The following is a 21,998-nucleotide window of genomic DNA, read 5'->3' as shown; positions in this document are numbered from 1 at the left end:
AACCCCCTAATGTCTGTGAACCACTATTATGATGCATTAAGAAGGTATCAATAGCCTGACCTGTGGTGGTGCAGTGATTAAGGCATCAACCTGGAATGCTGAAGTCACTGGTTCAAAACCCTGGGCTTGTCCAGTCAAGGCACATATGAGAACCAACTACTATGGGTTGATGCTTCCTGCTCCTCCCCCCTGCCTCTCTCTCTCTCTAAAAATCAATAAAATAAAATCTTAAAATAAAAGGTGTCAATAAGTCAGTGGATGGGGAACTTCCTGTTAAAGAGCTAAGTGAGAAACACTTAAATGATAGGTTGCTTTGCATTTCTCTCTTGACCTTCTTAAAGTTTTTGATGTAAAATTTCAATTTTATAATTCTAAGAGTGCTGAAACTTTTTTAACAATATAAAGGGAATTGCGTTTCAGCAGATTCTTTTAAAAAGCTTGTCCTAAAATCTATTAAATAGATTAAAATCTTAAAATAGATTAACTCCTAATATTTGCAATATGGCACCAGCAGTAGACATAAGCAATTACACAAAAGTAGATACATTCACATGGTGAGAATAACCCAATTCTAGAAACAGATGCTTGTTAGCCTCTTCCTTTGCCTTTGTGGGACCTGACTTTGGTTTTCCTAAAGACCATATGTGTGTCTTAGCCTCGTGAAGTGGGGAGCAGAGAATCAGGGAAACCAATGGTGGGTAGGAAAAGCTAGCTTTGAGTTCAGATGACACAGATTTTAAGAGCATGAAGATATGTAGGTTAAGAAATTTGAGAACTATCTGCATTATGAAGCTTTGGCAGCACTCAACCTCCTTGACCAGCTGGGTAATGGCGTCTATGCTTTCTTGGATTCCACTGAATTCAGTGAGTGTCCATGGCAGTGATGCTATGTGCCAGGCATGGCAGTGGGGGATGCAGTGTTTTGCCCTCCTAGCATTGACACTTCGGAGTGGGATAAGGGACAGAAACACATAAGAAATCATTAAAGCAGAATAAGAGAGAGATGACTCTGAGACATGAGGAGTGAGGTAGGAACAGGTTTCCTTGGTCTATCTAGTATGAGGGGGTCAGAAAAGGGTGTATGGTGGCAGCAGTGTGGACAGGCCTTGAAGAACAGGAGCCCATGGCCAGGCCAGAGGGAAAGGCTTGGGGGAAGGAGAGCAGGACCCATCTACTGAGGGGCGTGTGGGGGGAGTGCATGGCACAGCCAAGTTTATCAAGGACGGCAGGGCAGTATCAGGGGAGGAGCTGGAGAGGCAGGGGGCCCTCCTATGGGGGGTCTCCAAGCCAGCCTGCAGCCCTGTGGGCTTTGTGTTGCTGGTGGTGAGGAGAGAGGGAAGGTTGGTGAACAGGCGAATAACATGGTCCAAGGTATGCTTTTAAGAGTGATCTGAGGCCCTGGCCGGTTGGCTCAGCGGTAGAGCGTTGGCCTGGCGTGCAGGGGACCCGGGTTCGATGCCCGGTCAGGGCACACAGGAGAAGCACCCATTTGCTTCTCCACTCCCGCCCCTCCTTCCTCTCTGTCTCTCTCTTCCCCTCTCGCAGCCAAGGCTCCATTGGAGCAAAGATGGCCCGGGCGCTGGGGATGGCTCCTTGGCCTCTGCCCCAGGCGCTAGAGTGGCTCTGGTCGTGGCAGAGTGAGCATCACCCCCTGGTGGGCAGAGCATTGCCTCTGGTGGGCAGAGCATCACCCCCTGGTGGGCGTGCTGGGTGGATCCCAGTCGGGCGTATGCGGGAGTCTGTCTGACTGTCTCTCCCCGTTTCCAGATTCAGAAAAATACAAAAAAAAAAAAAAGAGTGATCTGACAGTGGGGTGTAGGCTGCATTGGAGTGGGTGCAAACTAAGCTCTTCTACTGTAGGTGGTAGCAGCACGGGTCTTTCTGAGTTTTATTCAAAGTACACAGGGTGTGTTCCATGGAGGCTGGAAGGATGAAAATCAGACAAAGCTCAGAGCTATTCAACAGTCACTGTCACACAACATTTTATGGGAATAGTTTGGCCAGAAACAGAGAATTAGGTCATTCTGGAAAATGTAAACTAATCCAGAGACAGAAAACAAACCAGCAGTTGCCTGGAAGGGAGGGCTTATAGAGGGACCTGGGGAGAGGTCAGGATTAATGGACACATCACCATCTTGCCTGGGCAGATACATAATGTCAGAACTTATCAACTAGGTTGCTTTAAATATATGTAGTATTATATATGTGTGTCAATTATACCTCAAATATATATATATATATATATATATATATATATATATATATATATATATCTGCTTTTTAAGTTCATTTTTTACAAAAGACACGAGTAATTTAAAAATGTTGCAAATCCCTTTTGGAAACTAATAATTGGCAGCAAAAGGCAGTAAGCACATGAACGTGGGTGGGGTGCTGTGGGGAGACATGTCCCATGGCTGCAGAATCAATAGGCTCCTTTCACTTGGTGACAGGTAAGTGAAGGCGCCAGTGCCACCGAGGAGAGAAGATGGTGCTCTGAGGACCAAGAGTGCATCTCCACTTTGATGCAGCAGGCACTCTTCTAAGATACCCCAGTGATCCTGCCTCCTGAGGTTCACACCCTTGTGTCATTCCTGAGTGTGGGCTGGACCTACTGACTTGCTTCCTTGATTAGGGTTCAAAAGACTGCGGCAGCGCTTGGCCAGTTGGCTCAGCGGTAGAGCATCAGCCCAGCATGGGAAGTCCCGGGTTTCATTCCCAGCCAGGGCACACAGGAGAAGTGCCCATCTGCTTCTCCACCCTTCACCCTCTCCTTTCTCTGTGTCTCTTTCTTCCCCTCCTGCAGCCAAGGCACCATGGGAGCAAAGTTGGCCCAGGCGTTGAGGATGGCTCCATGGCCTCTGCCTCAGGTGCTAGAAGGGCTCCAGTTGCAACAGAGCAACGCCCCAGATGGGCAGAGCATCACCCCCTGGTGGGTATGCTGGATGAATCCCATTCAGGCACATGTGGGAGTCTGTCTCTCTGCCTCCCCGCTTCTCACTGCAGAAAAATATGAAAAATAAAAGGACTGTGGCTGATGTGTTGCCAGCTAGCATTCCCTGTTTCTTGGTGGCACTCTCTCTTACCCACTCACTTGCTCTCTCTGATGAGGCTGGCTGTCAAGTTGTAAGAGAGCTGTAGGAAAGCCCACATGGCAAAGAATGAAGGGAAGTCTTGGGCAAGCAGCTAGTGAGGAGCTGAGGCCCTCAGTACGAGTGACGAGGAACAGAGTCCTGTCAACCATCACAGCAGTCAGCTGGGAAATGGGGGATTCCCTGGTGGGGCCTTCGGATGAGATCCAGAGACAGACAAGCTGTGCCCAGACTGCCAGCTGACAAAATACATTGTTGTTACTAGCCCCCGAGTTTAAGATTCATTTGTTATGCAACAATAGATAGCAAATACACTGGCTTTTGCTTACAGCTCTACAAAAGAATCTTTTTCTATTTTTTTAGATACACAGAGATGTAATGACAATATGAAAACATCAAGAGGAGCTTGCTTCAAATTCAACAGCACTGTCTGCTAAGGATGAAGTGGGTTGGTTTGGGGGCACCTTAATAGTATATATGTATACAAGCTGCCTATGAATTTCAAGTTTATGTTCTTCAGAAAGGTATTTTGAACTGAACACTTTAGCAAAGATGTTGTAATGAGGATCTATTTCCTTAACCAAGGTATGATCCTCTATGTATATGGTAGTGATGGTTAGACTTTAGTGTGCATCTGAATGGCCTAGGTAGCTTATTACAACATACCGATTCCTGGGGCCCACCCCAAAAATGGTGGGTAGGTCCTGGGAATCTGGATGTTTAACCAGCATCCTTGGTGATTCTGATTCAGGGCATTAGAGACTGGTACTTTGAAAAATCACTTAAAGAAGTGACCTCCCAATGTTACATTGAATAAAATATAAATCATCTCTTACATATCACGGAAAATAAAACTTGCTAAAGTACACTGAATGAAACAATAGATGAAAACAGCTCCATTTGACAGGACTTGGTTTATTATGGGATCACTCAGAGAACACCCTGAAAGAGGTCAGAGGGGCTGAGCTTCCAGAAAAACCCAGGAGCCTTATCTGGAGAAGGGCTGAGCTTTAGTCTAAAGCCTGTGGGAAATGGGTCACCCCTCTCCCAAGCAGCAAGGATTCGGGAGCCTGGAGAGAAAGTGACAGTTCCTGGATGGAGAAGATTTTTGGAAACTGAGACTAGCAAAATTCTTAGGTGTTGCCCACCCTAAGTAGATTGTATTTGCACTAAATCGGGTTGGCAATTTTTTTTTTTCTGTAATGGGCCAGATAGTAAATATTTTTGGTTTTGCAGGGCATATGGTTGCAACTGCTCTATTCTGTTGTAGCAGGAACGCAGGCAGCCACACTGTAAATGAATGGGTGTGGCCGAGTCTAATAAAACTTTATTTACAAAAACATCAAACCGCAACGGAGACTCCATAATGCACACAAAAAGATTAAGGTGTATTTCAAGTGTTTTCAGAAAAGATTTCAAGCGTATTGGCCTTACAACCTCACGTTAGGAAAGAGTGACGCTAAAGAACAATAACTAAATCCAATAGCATTTCCTAGGACTCATATCCATTGGTGTCACTATATAAAGCAGACCCAGGAGAGAGAAGTCTCAGGCTCGGCCTCGCCACAGCCAATGGGATAAAGGCTAGAGATTTCAGGGGGCCCTCTTTCTCAGGTCACTGGTGGGCAGACACGCAGAACTCACAGTGTGACCAGAGTCACAGCAGTGAACAAGTGAGATACGTTCGCTTATCTGTCCCCGCCGCTCTCTCCAGCTTCCTGTCCTTCCATGGCTGCTCAGGAATCCATTCTTGGCTATGGAAATACCAACACTTGGGCTTCCTGCTAAACTCTCTTCCTGCAAAACACCACCATTCTCCCACACTCTCCATTGTAGAGCGTATGTGAGAGGGCTCTCTCTTTGGACCTCTAGAATTATCTACACCCATCTTAACTCAAGTACCAGAGCACTTTGGATTTGGGAAATGGGTAGAGGGGGAAATTGGTGATCAGTAAAGGGGAGTGGTTTTTCCACTTTTTACCTGTCAGAGGGTTGAGCTACAGATTTACGGGGGGTATGAATAGTCATTCTGGCCCGTTTGTTTATCGCCTATATTAACAGCACCTTGCATGTCACTGGATACTAAAGAACACGATGAGTGATACTTGAGAATCTGTCCCAAGGCCCCATCAACTACTTTCTCCTTGCCCTCTCTTTGCCACAAGAAAAAGGAACCTTTCCCATTTTCACTGCTCCTCCCCGGCCTCCTTTACCTAGACCAGGGGTCGTCAACCTTTTTATACCTACAGCCCACTTCTGTATCTCTGTTAGTAGTAACATTTTCTAACTGCCCACCGGTTCCACAGTCATGGTGATTTATAAAGTAGGGAAGTCACTTTACTTTATAAAATGTATAAAGCAGAGTGACAGCCAGTGAAAGCATATAATAATAATTACTTACCAAGTACTTTATGTCGGATTTTCGCTAAGTTTGGCAGAATAAATCTTTATAAAACAACTTACTATAGTTAAATCTATCTTTTTATTTATACTTTGGTTGCTCTGCTACCGCCTGCCATGAAAGCTGGAACGCCCCCTAGTGGGCGGTAGGGACCAGGCTGAGCACCACTGCTCTAGATTGTAAACAAAGGAATAAGAGGAGGCATGTTTTCAGACAAGTCGATAAGAGAATCAAAGGTCACTGTCTTTCAAACTAATCAGGGCTCAATGCATTAATGACTGGCAATTGTTCTGTACACCTCTCCAGAGAGACTGAAAGCAGAATTCTGTTTTTCCCTAGGCTAAACAGAGGTCTAGCTCTCCAGGGTAAGTTCACTTCAATTCCTTTTTGTCCTTTCCTCACTCCTGGACCTTCCTCTAAATTAGTGTTTCTCAAACTTTAATGTGTATAGGAACCATATAGAAATCTTGTTGAAATTCAGGTTCTGATTCTACAGGTCTGGGCCAGGGCCTCAGATGCCGCCTTTCTAAGAGGGTTCCAGGGGATACCAATTCTGCTGGTCCACAGAGCACACTTGGAACAAAGGGTCTAAATTCTCTCCCACTGTACACTGAAGCCGGCGAACACAGTCCACCGCAGCCCCAAGCAGTCCCTACATGGTCAGCGCAATCGCACACTGAGCACAGGCATAGCGCTACTCATTCCTTCTAACACGAATGCCAGCATCTCAGACTGCAGTCGCAGGCCTGGGCCCTAAGGCAGCACCACCCGGCGTGGCCCACGTGGCCATCCATCCTCGGGTTCCCTGTGGGCCTAGAGAGGATGTGGGTATTACCTGAGTAAAGAAGTTAAAAAATGAAAAAATAAAAAAGCAACAGATGGTGAAGGACTAACTATCCAAGTTCTAAAAATGTACTTCTAGTGGGAAGTTACACTCAAAAAATGAAAGGATGAAAAGACCAGGGGAAAGGAATTGGGAGCTACTGGCCTTCTGCAATGGGAAATAAGGCAGCTGGGGGCGGGGGAGAGGCAGTCCCAGCTGTAATAACTGCACGGGTGAGAGGGTGAGAGACGTCCTCCGGCAAGGTGTGGTCAGCTGGCGGCAAAGCCTCTTCCCCCCCACCGCCCTCACTACAAAGAACCTGAGAACGCTGCAAGCCGGAAAAAAAAAAGACGCAAGAGCCATATGGAATTCTCTATTTTTTCTCTCGCACCATCTGGTTTGGAACCTAAGTACAGAATGGCAACTGCATTGATTTAGAAGTCGACAAAATCTCCAAGCAACTAGGAAGGCAACAGCATGGCTGGGCTTGGGCCCCTCACTCTGAGGTCTGCACTGTAATCTTTCTACTACGCTACGTGCAAGGTCTCTGCGGCTGGCTCCGGGCAGGAACGGTCCCACTGTGTGGGCCACAGAAGCGCATTTTGTCTGATGATTTCAGTCACTGCACAGAGAAAGTCGAAACTACGTAGAGATGGTTTCAGGATCTCAAAAGAGGATTCTATAAATCAAGTTCAGTGCTTTCGTTTCTCCCCCTCAGACAAGAACCTGCTTGTTCGTGTAATTCTCACATGAAATATCACCAGCAACTAGATAGCATTACAGCCTTACAATTCCTCCTCAGACCCCTCTAGAAGCCCCCAAACTCTAAACACTAAGGATTATTTATTTATTTATTGGTCTAGTGCATCTGGCAACAAAACCTGTTCCGATCTAAACTTCTTTGGTACCAACACTCAATCGAAACGGACTAGAGGCTATCTACAAGCTTCATGCACGCACACCCACAAAAATGAATCGATGGATTTGTGGGAGCACCCAGACTTAGCTGGTGATGTCATATGCTGTGTTACTTTGCAAACACTGAAACTCTTCTGAATTCTGGAACGAATCTGGCACCGAGTGTTTCCGAAAAGAGACGGGAGCCTTGTGTTTTTCTGCTCAGCTGCAGCTGCTGTTGAAAATGGCCAAGCTCCGCTGTGCGGTTGGAGGGTCAAAGCACGTCTTTTTCTGATGCTCTTACAGTGAACTGCTCAACCAGTGAAAGGCTCATCAAGGGCAACTCTGAGAGGCTCTCCCCTAATAGTGATGCTTACTCTTTGCCACATACTCCAAGAATTTTTTTACCTCAATCTCCAACCTGCCTGGTGTCTTCCAACACATTTTTAAAGTGGAGACTCTTCTCTCAAGCAGTTTCTGATAACTTGGGGATCTTCTGCTTATATTAACAAATGCCCTGCTTTTTTATTCTGCGCTATTGAACTCTGCATATCTAATAGTGTATTTGGGGGGCTGTTTTTAAAAACAGCTTTAATGAGATATGGTTTACTTATAAAATGCACCTGTTTTAAGTGTATAATTTAATGGTTTTGAGTAAATGGACAGAGTTGTATAACCATCACCATGATCAAATTTTAAAATATTTCCATCACTCCAAAAAATACCCCTTGTCCGCCTTAGCTGTCACTTCCCTCCCACCTCAGCCTCTGGTGAACACTTCTTTACTTTCTGTCTCTATGAACTTGTCAATTCCAGAAATTCCATATAAATAGAAGCATACACTATTTGGTTTCTTGCAACTGACTTCTTTTACGTGGCATAATGTTTTTGAGATTCATCCATGTTGTAGCATGTGTCAGCAATTCATTCCTTTTAATTGCTGAAGAGTATTCTTTCGTTATATGGATATATCATGTCCAATGGCAATGTTTAAAAATCAAGATTCTAGAACCTTCCTCCATTCTTAAAGGACCTATAAGAACAAATGTGTGATGTCCCTTCTTGCTCCCTTTTTCTAACCAGCACTGCTTAGGCACACACAGGGCTGGCTGGCTTCTAATAGCCCTATGTTGAATGACGGAATGTGTAACTTAGTATGTAAAAACTAAATCCCGAGTCAGAGTTGATGCTAATCCGAAGTCACAATTTAGGTTTTAAAAGAAAAGTAAGTTTTGCTAAATTAACTACAGGTATTATGACTTTGTATTTCCACAGGTGTACGACATTGTACTTAACGACTGTTCTTTCTAGAGTTGTAGATTCTACACTGTCATTTCTGAGGTATTCCTGAAAAAGGAAGAAACTCTTTGGGAAAAAAATGACGCTGTGGGTTCATGCAAAATTGTAGCAAAACTTTATTGTCTTTATTTGACCCACCACCATCCCTTTATGGTCACATTTTAAGTAACTTGAGATCACAGAATTTTAGCTTCAATTGAGCTGAGTATAAAGACGCATGTAGACTTTTGGGAATGTGGTGCATGGATGTTCATATTACTCAGCATTCTCCTCCTTCTGAGCCCCCCCATTCAACTGATGCACATTCTACCCAGGCCCAGAAACTAGTGGTTCCTCATGAAAGGCCATGTTCCTCATGAACAAGGAAACCGGAAGCCAACCCAATGGCCTACCTGTCAGTAGTTGGCAAACTCATTAGTCAACAGAGCCAAATATCAACAGTACAACAATTGAAATTTCTTTTGAGAGCCAAATTTTTAAAATTTAAACTATATAGGTAGGTACATTCCTTATCGAGGTAGCACCCGCACGTGGTATTTTGTGGAAGAGCCACACTCAAGGGGCCAAAGAGTTGTATGTGGTTCGTGAGCCACAGTTTGCCGACCAGGGGCCTACCTGACGGGATCAGGTACACAGTAACCCGATCCCCATTTCGTGATCTTTGACTTTCCCATCTCATAAGCAATAACAGAAATGAAATCAGAGCGGTGCACAGTATCGGGGCCAAGATGACACTTGGGTACACTCACGGTACGCTTGGAGCCAAGGCTCCTCGAGTGTCCTGGCTTAGTTCTTGGTCCTAAGGTGGACGTGGGTGACATCTCGCCCCCACCCATGATTGATTCAGACACTGGGAATTTTGTGATCGACCCAAAGGTGTAGTTCACTATATACCCTTGGAGAAGAGGTAAGGGTGAGGAAAGGGGAAGGAGGGAGAAGAAAGAGACGAAAGATGCGGTGGAATGGAGAGGAGAGAAAAAGAGATGATTAAAAATTTTTAAAGGGCCAATTCCACCCACGTCCCTGTGAACAAATTAATGCATCAAGCAAAACATAAAATATCACCAATCTGAAAGAACCATTACAAATAATATTAACGATAACAGATGACTTGCTATTAGAATTCACCCCAAGGCTGTATTTACCTGGACTGCTCAAGGGGCTAGCCCTGTCCCCCAGGGTTGGCACGGGATGGTACTGGTGGTTCTTTGAGCCTGGGTACATCCAGTGGTACCTGCCAATTTCCATTTCAGCTCTGCTGTTCACTGCCAATTTCAGGTGGCAAAGAGTCAGTGTCTCTATCTCCAGCAAAGATTCGATATCAGCATTTTTAGTTATTCTTTTACCATACAGTTCAAGGAAAAGAGGGAGTTTCAAATATGCGATTGGAATGCAATCTTTCAGTACCATCTTATCAACTCAGCATGATAAATTGAAAATGTTGGAATCTGCTGCTTCGTTTTTCAATTTCAGTGTACAAAATCACCATAATTGTCTTTTCTTCCCTTATTTTATCCATATCCTCCACCCCCACTACTTACAGTGCTCATTTTGGGAAGACACTATAAGTAAAGTAAGTAAAAATCTCGCTTCTCACAATGATATTTTTCTTTGTTCATTTCTTTTCAGACCCACAGAGTGCCAAAATTATTGCAGCTGCACAAGCAAAGGTGACTACAGGTCCAGTCTCCATAATGGGACCTAGTCCCAGCCTCGAACACCTGGCAAAGAAGCTGCCGGCCTGCTGAATCTGAGATGAAATGCCTGTCCTCCTCCTAACATCTGCAGTATTCTCTGTCACCTCATCTTAAACTCAGTACTTCAGAGCCTAGAATGTTCTGGATTAAACCCTGACCCAATGATCTCCCAGTGTTTTATAGACCCAGGGATGTTGGGCTTGGACCACTGTTTACTCACCCACAAGATGGCAATTGGTATCTTGGGGACTTGGGTCCCTCTCTGGTAATATAATGATATTTCCTACTTCATAAGGGATTGGAGAGAAAAACATCTTCTAATTTGCCTGACACAGAGTAGGCTGCTGGTAACTATTAGTTGAATCACAGTCTTGAAATTCCCAAGAAACCATAGGTCAGTATGCCAGTTTATGTTTGGGAAAACCATAAAACCCAATAAGGTGTTATGTCCTCTGGGGTATCACAATATTTCAGGATAAAAAGTATATGATTCCAGCACTGACATAATTAGTTATTCCATCAGAAGATCAGGTTATAATGCTCCATGTGGCACCTCAGAACACTGAGGATGAGGACTAAGGCAAGGAAGAACCTGCATTGCGAGACCATAGAGCAAATCAAATGCCCCAGTCGGGTATTCTGCAAACCTCACAAGGCTTTACAACATCCCAACAAACTTCCTATGGCCTCGCAAAAACTCTCAAGGGATTTCCGATTGGGAAGTGGACACTTTCTTCTCTAGGTAGTGTTTTAGAAAAAGCCTTTTTTGGCTTCAAGTTAAAGTAAAATGTCTTGAAGACTTTTAAAGACATTGAAGGGGGGGAGATGTTAGGACAACCAGAACTGCACATTGGAAATGTTTGGCTGTTTTTGTTGTCCATGATGATTCCAGCTGCATGTTACCGAGCACTTAATGGTACGTGGATCATCACACAAAGCACATTGCAGTCGGTACCTCATCTGTCATAAGCACCCATTGAAACAGGTACTACTATTCTTCCATCTTTACAAGTGAAGAAATGGAGGGAAATGAGAAGTCAAGTCACTTGCCCACGACCATGCAGCATTGGGTGGAAGAGCCCGGGTATGAACCTGGGCATTGAGTCCAGAGGGCATAGACTTGAAACCCCCATATTATCCTACTGAGCCTTGTGCAGTTGCTACCATTTTCTACTGTTTTTCTGAAGCAATGGTTAGCTCAACAAGAATTTTTCGGATGTCCATTTGGAGGTGAGCTATGCTTCGGAGCCTCCTAAAGAAATGTTTCAGGTCCCAAGCTTCTGGTGCTATGTCAGGCTTCTGAAATCTTCTTAACTCCCAGCCTTCCCAGGGGTTAGGTTTTTGCTTTACTACTCAGGAGACTCTCTCTCAGACATGGGCTGTGCCACATTTTCTGAAAGCAAAATGACTCAGTGGGCTGGTGGGAGAACCAGAAGAAGGGCCAGTCACCTCACGCTGGGCCTTGGTCTCCTCTTGGGAAAGTGGCTGTGAGCCCTCCATATTGACCTCAAGCAAGAGGATTCCATGTAGCTCTATCACTTTTCATCTGAAAAATTTTAGCCTCCTTTAAAAAAATTTCTCTCTTCATCCCCAACACACAATAGATACCCCCAAAAATGTGTGCTGGATAAATATTTGGATGTTAAGGAGCTTCTTGAGACCCGTGGACCAAAGAAATGAAGAGCCTCAGATCTCCCTGCACACTGACCTTGCCTAGGCCAGGCCACGTGATTCAGGGACTCTGCACAGGACACACCTATTCTCTATCCTCGTCTCTTCACGGAGTGGAAAAGTCATTTGGATAGTCAGGCTCAGGCTGCTAGGTAATGACAATGAAAAGCATGGACTGTCCAGCACTAAAGTGTTTTCTGGGAACAATATGGCAGCCATGCCTGAGATGCTTAACTCAGCATAAAAATACTACTACTCCAGCAGATACGGAGATGGGAGCGGCAAGCGGATGGAGGTTTTCCAATACTTCTGGGAAGGCCTTTTTATGACAGTAAGTCTTAAGATATGAAAGAAAAGAAACTCATGTCCATTTCATGTATTTGAGCCAAACTTAAAGACGTTAAATATAAAATTATTTACTAAATTTCAGAGAATACTGTACACATTTTGTTTAAAAAGACAGGGTCCCAACACTTAGAAGAGAGTCACGTGATTGCAAGGAGAAACCTCAGCTGGAATGGTATATTAATATGTCAATTCTGGGCAATTGGCAAGAAATGGGAGAATGTGTACACCAGGACCCTGCCTTACAGAGGAAAGGCTGCAGATGCTCCCCTGAGAGTAGAAGAGAGAGATGGGCAAGAGGCCAATCTATATTCTTGAAGAAGCACAAAAGACTGACATCTGAGATACTGTTTATGGTTGGAGCTGCAGTGAGCGATGGTGACTAATAGCCATAGACACAGCTGTGGTTGGTCATCACCAAAGGTGGGTATGAAAGAAACAATGGAAATTGAGAAAAGAAAAACAAAACAATGCCTTGTACACTTCTTCATTTACTTAGATAACGTGATTTAGTGGCAAGGCTGAATGACCTAGACTGTAGATTGCTAAACTTTCTAGCATCTAGGAAATTATCACTGGAAGTAACTGAGTAACAAAGGCTGAGCTTTCTAGAAAGAGCATAACACTAGGCAAGGTCTTTGAAAGCTATATCATCCTTCATTTTTAGCTATTATTTAAAATATGAAAAACTATAACCACTCTATAGAATATAGCAGAGGTAATGAATAATGGCCAACTACTTTTTAAATAAAGTTTTATTGGAACACAGCCACACCCATTTATTTAGATACTATCTATGGCTACAAATGACCGACTAGAGTAGTTACAATAGAGACTGTGTGGCTCACAAAGCCTAAAATATTGACTCTCTGGCCCTTTACCAATGAGCTGGGCTAATTATTCATTTGGATATAGCTAATAAGGCTAGACTATATAAAGAAGTTAATGCAATTAATCATATCAGCCTACAAAATAGGAAATCGTTTTTCTTATTTGTTCTCTAAAGAGAAATATCTCTGGGTTGGCTAAGGATCAGAATTCTCTCTGACATTGTCTGCTATTTAATCTGCCACCACTGAGCAAAATTACAGTCAAAACCATGATTAAACTACACATAATGGTCCCTAAAATGAGTTAGCATCCTTCTACCCTTATGACATGAGCTGAGGACAGAGAAAGGATGATGGTTCAGAGGAGGACATTATTAAATGAATAAACGAACGAACGAATGAATGAATGAATGAATGAATGAATGAATGAAGGAAGGACTGTAGCATCCCTCTCTTCAAAGCCAGTGTGCATCATCTCCTTCTGTCCCACAGCAGTCCTGTTCCTGGCCTACCATCTCACGTGGATGTACATTTGTTATAAGAAGAAAAAAGCAAGAGAATATCTTTGGAATAATCCAATTCATCATCGTCCCAGTGAGGGGGAATTTATGTCCTGAGGATAACTGCCTATCTCACGTGCTCTCAGATACATCAAGGCTGGTAAGTCATGTTGTTAAGATTATTTACTTTAAATCAACCTCTACTTCCAAATAACAGAGAAATATAATTGTTAACATTACAATTTTAATTCAAGATTTCCACTCATGTTCAAAGTTAGGCAAATCTAAATTTCCAGAACTGGGCCAGAGTTCTTGGTCTAATGAAATAGCAAGACCAAGTCTTGAAAAGTATGCTAATGGCAACAATAGTGTAAAAGTAGGAGATGTACCAAATGGCTCATTGAGATCTTCTCCACACTTGTTTTCTTTAAAAAATGAAATAAAAGCAAGCTGTATCATACCTACCACATATGTCCAGCACCATCTGGCCGGCCACGCTTTTCTCTACAGCCTATCCCCCAGACACCCTCTCTTCAAATGTCCTCCTTGGCAGATTCTTATAGGGAAAAACTGCATCTAAAACATTCTCTGCACCATATTCATATATTCAAGTTAGAGAACATCAGTAAAAATCGTAAAATCAGATCATTCATAGATCACCAGAAATAGTGTAACATGTTAAATGTGTTACTTTGGGTTTAAACATACAGGTCATACATTCTAGACAATTCATGCACATTCTTTCTAAACAAATAAACAAACAAAAAAGAGAGGGTCTAAAAGTATACACATTTTACAAAAAAAACAAAAACAAAACCTAAGCACATAAGAAATTATAACTATTTGATTAAAATATTTAAATGGATGTATTAATTTTTAAATCAAGTCAACAATTTTAATTCATTTCTTACTTTGACTATGTCCTATAACTGATTTTAATTACGCATTATTTCCAATTTACCACCTTTTTCTTTCTATGTGGTTAGGGACTGCATTTGATGCCTGGAATTCTGGAATTTATTTCAGCAATGATTCATAGGAGCTCAACTAGCCTGCTATAATTGCTTCAGGGGCTTCCAATCTCCTACATGTAATAAAAGTAATTTTCATCACAGATACTTAATTTTTTTTCACGCAATAGAGCAATTGATGCCCTTGTTTTTCTACCCTGCAATTCTGTACTCCCAGCAATTCCAAATGTGTTGGTTTTCAGAAACGAATTGACATCAAGTAATAGTCCACAGAAATAAACAGAAATGGAACTCCGTTCTTTATTCAGTCTCATGATCTATTATTTCCTTTTATTCTAATTCATTTCCTCCACTTACTCCATTTCAGTGAATCTGCTTACTCAGTTCTCACAATTTGATTTAATTTAATGCTTCCACTTTAAAGACTGTCATTTGTAATAATTTGGCATTTCTTACATCTGTCTGAGAAAACCTGCTTGCTTTCCTTTAAAAATTCTTGAGTAACAAATACTTCTTGTGAATTTTGATCATTCGGTAGTGTTCTCTGACAAAAACGATGAGACTGTTTCAAAAACACAGTTCCTTTCTTTTTTAAAAAGGACTTGGATTATTTTTGTTTCAAATAGGAACAGAGTTCTTCTGATTTAATTTAAAGGAACAGCTCTCTTTGTCTTGTAAAAGCTCGTGGGAATTGACACCAACTAGAAAAGTTGAGGTCGATTTATAAAGCTAAATTTAATTTATATTCTTAATAAACACTGTAATAAACTAACCAAAGCCAGTAATTTAGAAGCTACTGAATACTAGCCACTGGGCAATAATAGCCTAGATTAAGAGACAGATAATCGCCTCTAGAGCTAACTATTAAAAATAAAAAAGAAACAGCAGGGGAAAATATATGTGCATAAAAACTGTGGGAAGTGACAAAATACATAAGATTAAATTTGGTAAATTAACTCCCTTGCTGAAAGGTTTAAAAGAAAAAGAACAGCTCTATCAGTTCAAGAATTATATAACGCATTCTCTAATTATGTCAAATTCTTAAATGTTCATTTCAATGAAGGAATCATTTATTTTATAAATTGAAAATGAAGTCTGAAGGAAGACTAGCGTGACAAACATGCATAAACATGTGTGATCACCATTTTATGCCTTGAATAAAAATGGTTGAGCAAACTAGGGACCCTGCAAAGATGATACCTGTGTGAGTTTTGACTTGTGAAGTAGGATTAGGAGAGAAGCCACCCTCCAGACCAACACTTATGGTAGGTGGGGCACAGTGGTCACAACCCCTGGAGCTGCAGTGACAACACACTCCCTGGTCCATGTTCTTGCTGCAGCCTGTCCTATCTATGCAACCAAAGCTTGTGTCAACATGGCATTTTTGAATTCCTTAACAAATTTGAATTCCTTATCAATTTTGGTAAATTTTAAAGTTCCTCCAAGAATTATCTTTTGCTTCTCCTTTCTCTCTAAAAGCCCAGCTAACGAGTTTTCATACACAGATGGTCGATGTACGTAGTGGCAGCTTGTAGATTTGGTATTAAATAATATTTAATTGAATAAACTAATAGCAGTCCAGAAGACTAAATGATGACGATATACACAATTGTACAGTAAGGATTTCATATTGGTTCTATGCCCCTTGCTTGCTTTTGGAGAGAAAAACAAATGGTTTGTTTTTGCAGAGACCAATATGGTTTTATCTGCCACTGGCAGATGGACAGCGTCTTAAGAAAAAGTGTGCGCTCTACAGAGTCATTTGTTTTAGGAAAAACCTGTTGTCAACTGGGGTAGGCCTCCTCACGACAATGCTCTATCACCTGATTGCATCCGCAAACTTCGTCTCTGGTCATCGTGGAAATGAAGCTAAACTGTCATCTCGACCCTCTTCATAAATTCTCTTCTTGCTGTTTGTTCATTCATGTGCATTTCAAATACATACAAACGAGAGAAGGCAGGTTGCTGGGGGATTGAGGGCTGTTTGTTATTGTTATTGTTGTTGTTGTTTTGGTGGGGGAGCGGTAGGATTGGTGCAAGCATTGAGCTAAACTACCAATTTTAAAATTGAAGTGTTATGTACTTTAATGGCATGAAATTATACACTTAAAATGGCTTAAATGACAATTTTTATATATGTATATTTTATCATGCTTTGAAAATAATAATTTAAGAAATGAAATTGCTCTGTTTAAAGTGCAATGTTATTAAAGTACTGTGTGCAGAAGAAATTCCATGGAAAAACATGCAGCCGCAACCCCAGGCAGCTGGTAAGTCGCAAACATGCCGTTACCGCTTTTCCCATGTAAAATGGTTGACGAGCAGCAATTTCACAGTTCAGCCTATGTATTCATAAGTAAAACTTCCCTCCTGGACAATTACTCCTGTTTAGTGACTGTCAGCGGACGGCAGGGCCGTGAGAAATAACCTTCCTTCGCAGGATGGCTTTTGATGCTGGAGCCACCGTGGTTACAGAAGCCGTGCCTGTGCTTTTCTGGTCATCCAGAACTTCGGGGAGGGAGAGAACTTACCATGCAGGGAAATGCCCTTAACCTACCTGCAGCTGAGCTGATTCTGCGGGTATCAAACTTGCAATCACTCATTACTTAGAAAAAGATCAGTTTTAGCTATTTCTCTGCCACTTTCTTACCACGAAACATTTCTTTCTCCAAAAATAAATAAATAAATAAACCTATATGTCAAAATCATGGTATGTTCTAAGATTCCCTTTCAGGCACAAGAATTTTTAAAATCAATTTTCTCCCCCAAATCTCCAACTCATAAATAGCAGAAGAACCCCCCCCCCCAGCATACCCCTTTCCATCAGCAGTAGGCAAGAGAGCTGACATCCAACTTAAACAGCTATGACATGTTATAGCCAGGGCCAGATACACAGAACTAGCAATCGTATTCAATAAGAAAGTGAGAGAATGTCCGAACTGCTACAGCATGAGTGGAACCAAAGCGTACTTAATATGCTTGCCCCTCCGGTTCCTCCTTGGCATGAGCAGCAAACAATGCATCCCATGTCCCTGGATGACAACATGCAGAACACAGAAGCTAAGTTATGACATTCCATTAACAATTTAAAAAAGACCGTTTCCCCCAATCCAGCTCCTCAAGGTAGCGAGCTGTGGACACCCTTCTATGAAATACCACATTTTGTAGGAAGATTTGGAACAGGAGTGGATTGCAGAAAGGCTGTTCTATTAAATTTAACATCACGCTATCGGGGGGAACCACCCCAAAAGCAAGACCATGCCATAGGGATTACTTCTGAGCTGTTTTACAAGAGACACAAAACCCGGCTACCCCTTTTTAAAGCACCCCAGTGAAAAGCTTTAAACAGGCTATTGTCAAGAGCTGGGTACCTTTTCTCTCTTGGCTTTGTTCAGTATTTTCCTCGGCTGCAGTTTCCATGGCTGGCTTCATACCATCCACCAAAAATGCTTTTCCCCGCTCCCCCCAAACACACTTTTCCCCTCCTCTTCCTTTTCTTTGGACTCCCCTCCGTCTCTTATTTACACTCGCGTGATTGAGAGGTTCTGTTCTTCACTACAGTAGATTACAGTCCCTTCCAAGATGCAAAAGTCTCGTCAGCGTCAATTTCCCTCTGCCTACCGGTCCATAAAGACAGCTGCCAAGGAGCAGGCAGCCATACGTCACCAAGGGTCCCAGTTATGAAACAGGCATTCTGTGCTTGACTGTGCCTCCAATCTCAGTGCGGCTCGGCTCCGAGGGAGGAAGGCTCACTCCCCACCGGGCCCCTTCCTCCCTGCTCTCCTACACACACTCAGCGCATCGCCCTTCTTTCTCCTTGCCAACTGCGCCCAATGAATGCTAATTAATTCTCCCAGGGGAGAAGAGATTCGTGACATCAGAGGAGGGCATGTGGAGAAGAAAAGAGCCCCCTCCCACCACGTGACTCAGCTGCCTGGCCGTGAAGTCTGTTTTCTCAGGAGAACACATGTCTTCCATAAGCAAACTCTTTCTTTTCCATGGGATCCCTTTATGGGGCATCGCAACTGAATTTATTGCATTTACCTCATCCTGGCAGAATCTAGTCTAAGGTCTTGCCTATGGTCTCTATTTTACTTCTTTTGCTTTCTTTCAAACTTGTGTTTCACAAATCTCTAAGTAGATTGATTGATTTAAATATATATATGGGAGACAAATACCTAAGAAGGAAGAAAATCCATATTAGACTATAACAATAGCAGTGTAGCACTAGTATTGGAACCTATTTGCTGGTCTCTAGCTAACATAAATGATAGAAAGAAAAACTTGACCTCAAGCCCAATTCATAAAGAGATACATGTCATTTTAAAATAATCATAATATGCTCCAAGTATATCTAGCTGACACTTTCGTGGCTTCTTGGGCTGCAAACTAGAATACAGTGGGTTTCTTACTGCATGTGGTTATTTCTATATGGAGCTTTATTCACTGGAACCCCTGGCTCAAAGCGAAAAGAGTAGTTTCATTCTAAATGTTCAGCCTAAGGCTATTGTACCAATAGTGACTTTGATTGCTGCTTGCACAATCCTTCTTGTATACCCAGACACCGGTGGACGAATGTCCTCAGTGTTCCCACCCAAGCCTTAGCATCGTTGAGCCACGTGTTTCTAAGCATCACTAATTTCTGCACCATGTTTTAAGCATTTGGTGGACCCACTTAATTTTTCCTATCAAAAATTTTATAGAAACTCAAGTCAAGTACAGGGATGAATACCGATAACCACAGGGTAAAGGGTTCCCTGTCCAAGAACAGAGTCTGGTAGTTGATTGGGTGAGCAGCCATCTTGGAAGCAAACAAAGACAAGATAGAGACTACACTCTCTAAAGAAAATCTCTCCCAAGTTTTGAGGGTTTCTTGCTCAACACTGAAAAAAAAGTATAAGATCCTGAATCAAACCCCTCAAACAACTTGATCCTTTTATTAGCTCGAGATAATCCCCAAAGCCTTCTACATTCAATACCTAAGGCCCTATTAAACCAAAACAGATTTTCAAAACCAGTTTAGCCTGTTTGAACATTTTAATTTTACATCTCATTTTTCACTTTAATCATTGTCCAAAAACACCATACCCGCAATCAGCTATTTTCTTAAATTATGGCCCCAGACAACTTTATTGTCTCATGGTGAGAGGATTGACAAGCATGGCAGTCTAAAATGTCAGACTTTAAAAAAGAGATTCATTGTGTAAATGTACCACAGATTTTTTTAATCCATTCACCTACTGATGGGTACTCAGGCTGCCTCCAAATCTTGGATATCGTAAACAACGCTGCAATGAACACAGGGGTGAGCACACAATAAAATATACAGATAATGTGTTATAGAATTGTACACCTGAAACCTACATAATTTTATTAACCAAATAAATAAGGCAAAATGGTACATTTATGAAGATATGCCTATACTCTAAATCAGTGGTCCCCAACCTTTTTTGGGCCATGGACCGGTTCAATGTCAGAAAATATTTTCACAGACCGGCCTTTAGGGTGGGACAGATAAATGTATCACGTGACCGAGACAAGCGTCAAGAGTGAGTCTTAGATGTCACAGAGGGAATCTGGCCATTTTTAAAAAACAAAACATCATTCAGACTTAAATATAAATAAAACGGAAATAATGTAAGTTATTATTCTTTCTCTGCGGATTGGTACCAAATGGCACGCAGCCTGATACCGGTCTACGGCCCGGGGGTTGGGGCCACTGCTCTAAATAATCAATGGAAGCATTGAACACAAGATCAAGGTGAGAAAATCCTGTGTATGCACTATGGACATCATCCTGGTTGGTTGACTGGTCGCTCATGCATTCATTCATTCATTTATTCATAATTCATTAAGCACCAATTACATGCTGAAAATTGAGTCACTATTCTATATCAGATGACTGTGATTGTTCAACTGGAAATTCATAAAGTTGCACAACCATCTACCCACATTTTCTTATCATAGTCATATAGTAATCAATAGTTTGTCAAATGTCTACTCCTTCTAAATTTCTAGAATTATATTTTAAGTTTCTTTTGGCCTCCAAATGAATCTTCAGTGAGGAGTCATTAATCACTAAGAAGGGATGTGTCCATATCCCTTCAGATTAATTCCTCTGAAATTTTCATGTTTCATAAAACATTTTTCCCCAAAGTCCAGCCTCCCACTCAGTACCCAGGGAGAACCTCCTAGTGGTGCTGCAGTCCAGGGGACAGAGCCTCATTCATCTCCCTCCCTCCCTCCTTCCTTCCTTCCTTCCCTCCCTCCCTCTTTCCTTCCTCTCTCCCTTCCTTCCTTCCATTCGATAAGGATCCACCTGGCGCTCTGCCCCACTGTGGCATTGTTCCATTGTGGCCAGAACCATTCCAGCACCTGAGGCGGAGGCCATGGAGCCTTCCTCAGTGCCTGGGCCAACCTTTCTCCAATGGAGCCTTGGCTGTGGGAGGAGAAGAGAGAGATAGAGAGGAAGGAGAGGGGGAAGGGTAGAGAAGCAGATGGGTGCTTCTCCTGTTGCCCTGGCTGGGAATTGAACCTGGGACTTACACACACCAGGCTGACGCTCTACTGCTGAACCAACTGGCCAGGGCCTCATTCATCTTTCCATCCACCTCATTTACCATTCTTGGCATTACTAATTTCTTTCTGGACTGTTTCTTTTTTCCTGGTTATGGATGCTTTCTCCTTTCCAATGAGCCAGCATGCCCTCTAGATTCCTTAAGCTACCTCATCTCTCTACTGAGTAAGGAGCTAAGACTGCATTTGTAGAAGAAGACATTATGGTGGCAACCTCCAACAAAAACAAGCAACTCAGAGCCAGTGGGTTTCCCAAAACCTATTCCTTCCACAGTGTTTCTGGGGCATAGAAGGTATTCACAAGTCCCCACACAATTCACATGCCCAGCATAACCCTTCCTCTTTGCCCCTCAAAGGAAATCAATACCGAAAGCAACAACCTCAGAACCAAAGACAACTTCACTTCACATTCTAGTATGAAAATTCCTCACCTGCTTGAATGGGTGAGTTTTAAATAACTGTCTTAAAAGAAATTGTTAAGTGACTACTATTCTCACATTACTCAAAATTAAAGATGTGTTCTAGCAGCAAATATCTGAGCCTTTGGAGAGAACAGAATTAAAAATATATAAGAATGCTAAAATCTTACATTTAAAGCAGAAAAGACTTTTTTTTTTTTTTTGTATTTTTATGAAGCTGGAAACGGGGAGAGACAGTCAGACAGACTCCCGCATGCGCCCGACCGGGATCCACCTGGCACGCCCACCAGGGGCGAAGCTCTGCCCACCAGGGGGCGATGCTCTGCCCCTCCGGCGTCACTCTGTTGCAACCAGAGCCACTCTAGCGCCTGGGGCAGAGGCCGAGGAGCCATCCCCAGCGCCTGGGCCATCTTTGCTCCAATGGAGCCTTGGCTGCAGGAGGGGAAGAGAGAGACAGAGAGGAAGGAGGGGGTAGGGGTG

At 42.6% G+C, this 21,998-nt stretch overlaps 1 protein-coding gene across 6 annotated transcripts in view; it reads right to left on the bottom strand.

Moving 5' to 3' along the window:
- Positions 1 to 21,998, bottom strand: part of GPM6B (glycoprotein M6B) — a 146,074-nt gene that overhangs the window by 22,808 nt on the left and 101,268 nt on the right. For 2 of the 6 annotated variants that reach the window (XM_066249175.1, XM_066249178.1), the window contains exon 1: positions 17,895 to 18,339. The exons of 2 other annotated variants lie outside the window; for them this stretch is intronic. In XM_066249175.1, coding sequence (XP_066105272.1) covers positions 17,895 to 17,955 — 61 coding nt within the window. In that variant the 5' untranslated portion in view covers positions 17,956 to 18,339. Of the gene's footprint in view, positions 1 to 9,654; positions 9,775 to 17,894; positions 18,343 to 21,998 lie in introns of those variants that run through there. 2 more of the 6 variants (XM_066249174.1, XM_066249173.1) reach the window with 2 other exon arrangements.

This window comes from Saccopteryx bilineata, chromosome X (assembly GCF_036850765.1).
Source record: "Saccopteryx bilineata isolate mSacBil1 chromosome X, mSacBil1_pri_phased_curated, whole genome shotgun sequence".
Classification (NCBI taxonomy): Eukaryota; Metazoa; Chordata; class Mammalia; order Chiroptera; family Emballonuridae; genus Saccopteryx; species Saccopteryx bilineata.
This window is presented reverse-complemented; position numbering and strand designations above follow the sequence as displayed.